We start from the raw sequence: 1,854 nt of genomic DNA on the forward strand, positions 1-1,854 counted from the left end.
TGTAATGTTATTTTAGTATATCAAGATGTTAATGTAGATAATAAATCCAGGTTTTAGGTCATCCCATGATTATTTGATCAACCTGAACTAAAAAAAAAAAAAAAAAAAAAAAAAAAAAAAAAAAGGTCACATAATTCAACACATGAGATTAAAGCTCAAATTATCAAACCATCTTCCTATATGGCATGTTCAAATATTATCTGTTATTTGTTAATCTTCATTTATTGATTATGAAGAAAGTGTCATAATTTACAAAATAATGATGTTAACTCTTTAATAATAATTAGCATCTTTTAGAATTGGATAATCTTTCAAACTATTTAATTTGTATGTTTCATTAAAATCATTCTCTATTATGTATATTTTATATCCATCTCAAAAAAGATTTAATTTAGTCATTTATTACTAAAAATTTATATTTCTTTGTTCCTTTATGCTTTTATAAAAAGGGAAATTAGAGAAAAGGAACAAAATTTCTTCATATTTTATAGAACGACCTATTTTTTTATACATAGTTAATAAAATCTAACTTTGATGTTCTCAAAAGCGCCTGGTGGTTTATTTATGAATAATTTTGAACTAAATTTATCAGATATATTTAAAGCGTAAAGAAGAAGTCAAACAAGAATCACTATTTTTATTCTTTCTTCAAGTATTCAAACAAGTAATTGTATGTTCATACAATAGCCAGATCAATATAAAAGGGAGGAATAGAAAAAAATAAGTATCAGTCTACAACTGAAGAACAAATAATCAACATCAAAATGTACGGAAAATTAGTCGTTCTTTGCGCTGTCATTGCTTGTGCCTATGGAGACAAGCCTCCAGCAGGATATGGAGCCCCTCCCCCACCTCCTCCCCCTCCTCCTCCACCCAGCTATGGTGCACCTGCTCCACCTCCTCCACCACCACCTGCACCCATCCCACCATATGCTTACAACTACGCTGTTCTTGATGCCGAATCTGGAAACGACTTTAGTGCTGAAGAAGAGGCTAAGGATGGAGCAGTCGCTGGCCAATACAAAGTCTTGCGTGCTGATGGCAAAATCATGACTGTCACCTACACTGTTGAAGGAGACAGTGGATTTGTTGCAGAGGTTGTGACTGAACTTCCTCCACCTCCTCCTCCTCCAGCCTATGGTGCTCCTCCAGCTCCATTGCCTTCTTATGCTTAATTATCAAATTCCTTCTTTCATCAATAAATCAATTACTCAGAATCCTTCAATCAATGGATAAATATCTTTGATTGTGATTTATGCATGTATTTTTGTTAAATAAAATGTTCAAAAAAATTATAAATATGTTCATAATGATTCAGTTTCTGTTAATTCAGAAAAAGAATAACTCTCATCCTTTGGGAAATTGTCCATAGATATGTAAACAAACTTGGATCGTTTGAAGTATTTTAGTGCAGGTACTTTTTTATACCTTATTTAAAACTTAACTTAGAAGCAGTAGCACTACGTATAACACCGATGTTGAATTCTTAGAAAATAGTAAAATGTAATGGACTCAAATTCCTTCTTGATCCTCGAGCATGGATTAATCTCCCGATTTTAGCGACAATATAAAGATTATACTTTCCTCTCGATATATTTCTCTCTCTCTCAATCAGAGGATGTCTGCAGGATTATATTTATTTTTTATTTGGGATGGGGACTACAGCACCTCCAGCCCACCCCCTAGGGACGCTCCTGTAACCTCTTATGTACATTCAGCTATTATATTTGATTAATCAAATTACTTTTTGAGAAAGGTCTTCTTTTTTTTGTCAGATTAGACAACTTACCACTTTAATAAAAATTAATTGCTGGACATTTTTTTAAATTCTTAGTACAACTATCCCCATTTTTT

At 32.3% G+C, this 1,854-nt stretch overlaps 1 protein-coding gene across 1 annotated transcript; it reads left to right on the forward strand.

Moving 5' to 3' along the window:
- Window positions 1-718: 718 nt before the first annotated feature.
- Window positions 719-1,299, forward strand: LOC121131473 (cuticle protein 7-like). The gene has a single exon (XM_040726901.2). It carries the CDS (start codon window positions 765-767, stop codon window positions 1,173-1,175), a length of 411 nt encoding a protein of 136 aa, XP_040582835.1. The 5' UTR covers window positions 719-764; the 3' UTR covers window positions 1,176-1,299.
- Window positions 1,300-1,854: the final 555 nt, after the last annotated feature.

This window comes from Lepeophtheirus salmonis, unplaced genomic scaffold, assembly GCF_016086655.4.
Source record: "Lepeophtheirus salmonis unplaced genomic scaffold, UVic_Lsal_1.4 unplaced_contig_710_pilon, whole genome shotgun sequence".
In the NCBI taxonomy this organism is placed as follows: domain Eukaryota; kingdom Metazoa; phylum Arthropoda; class Copepoda; order Siphonostomatoida; family Caligidae; genus Lepeophtheirus; species Lepeophtheirus salmonis.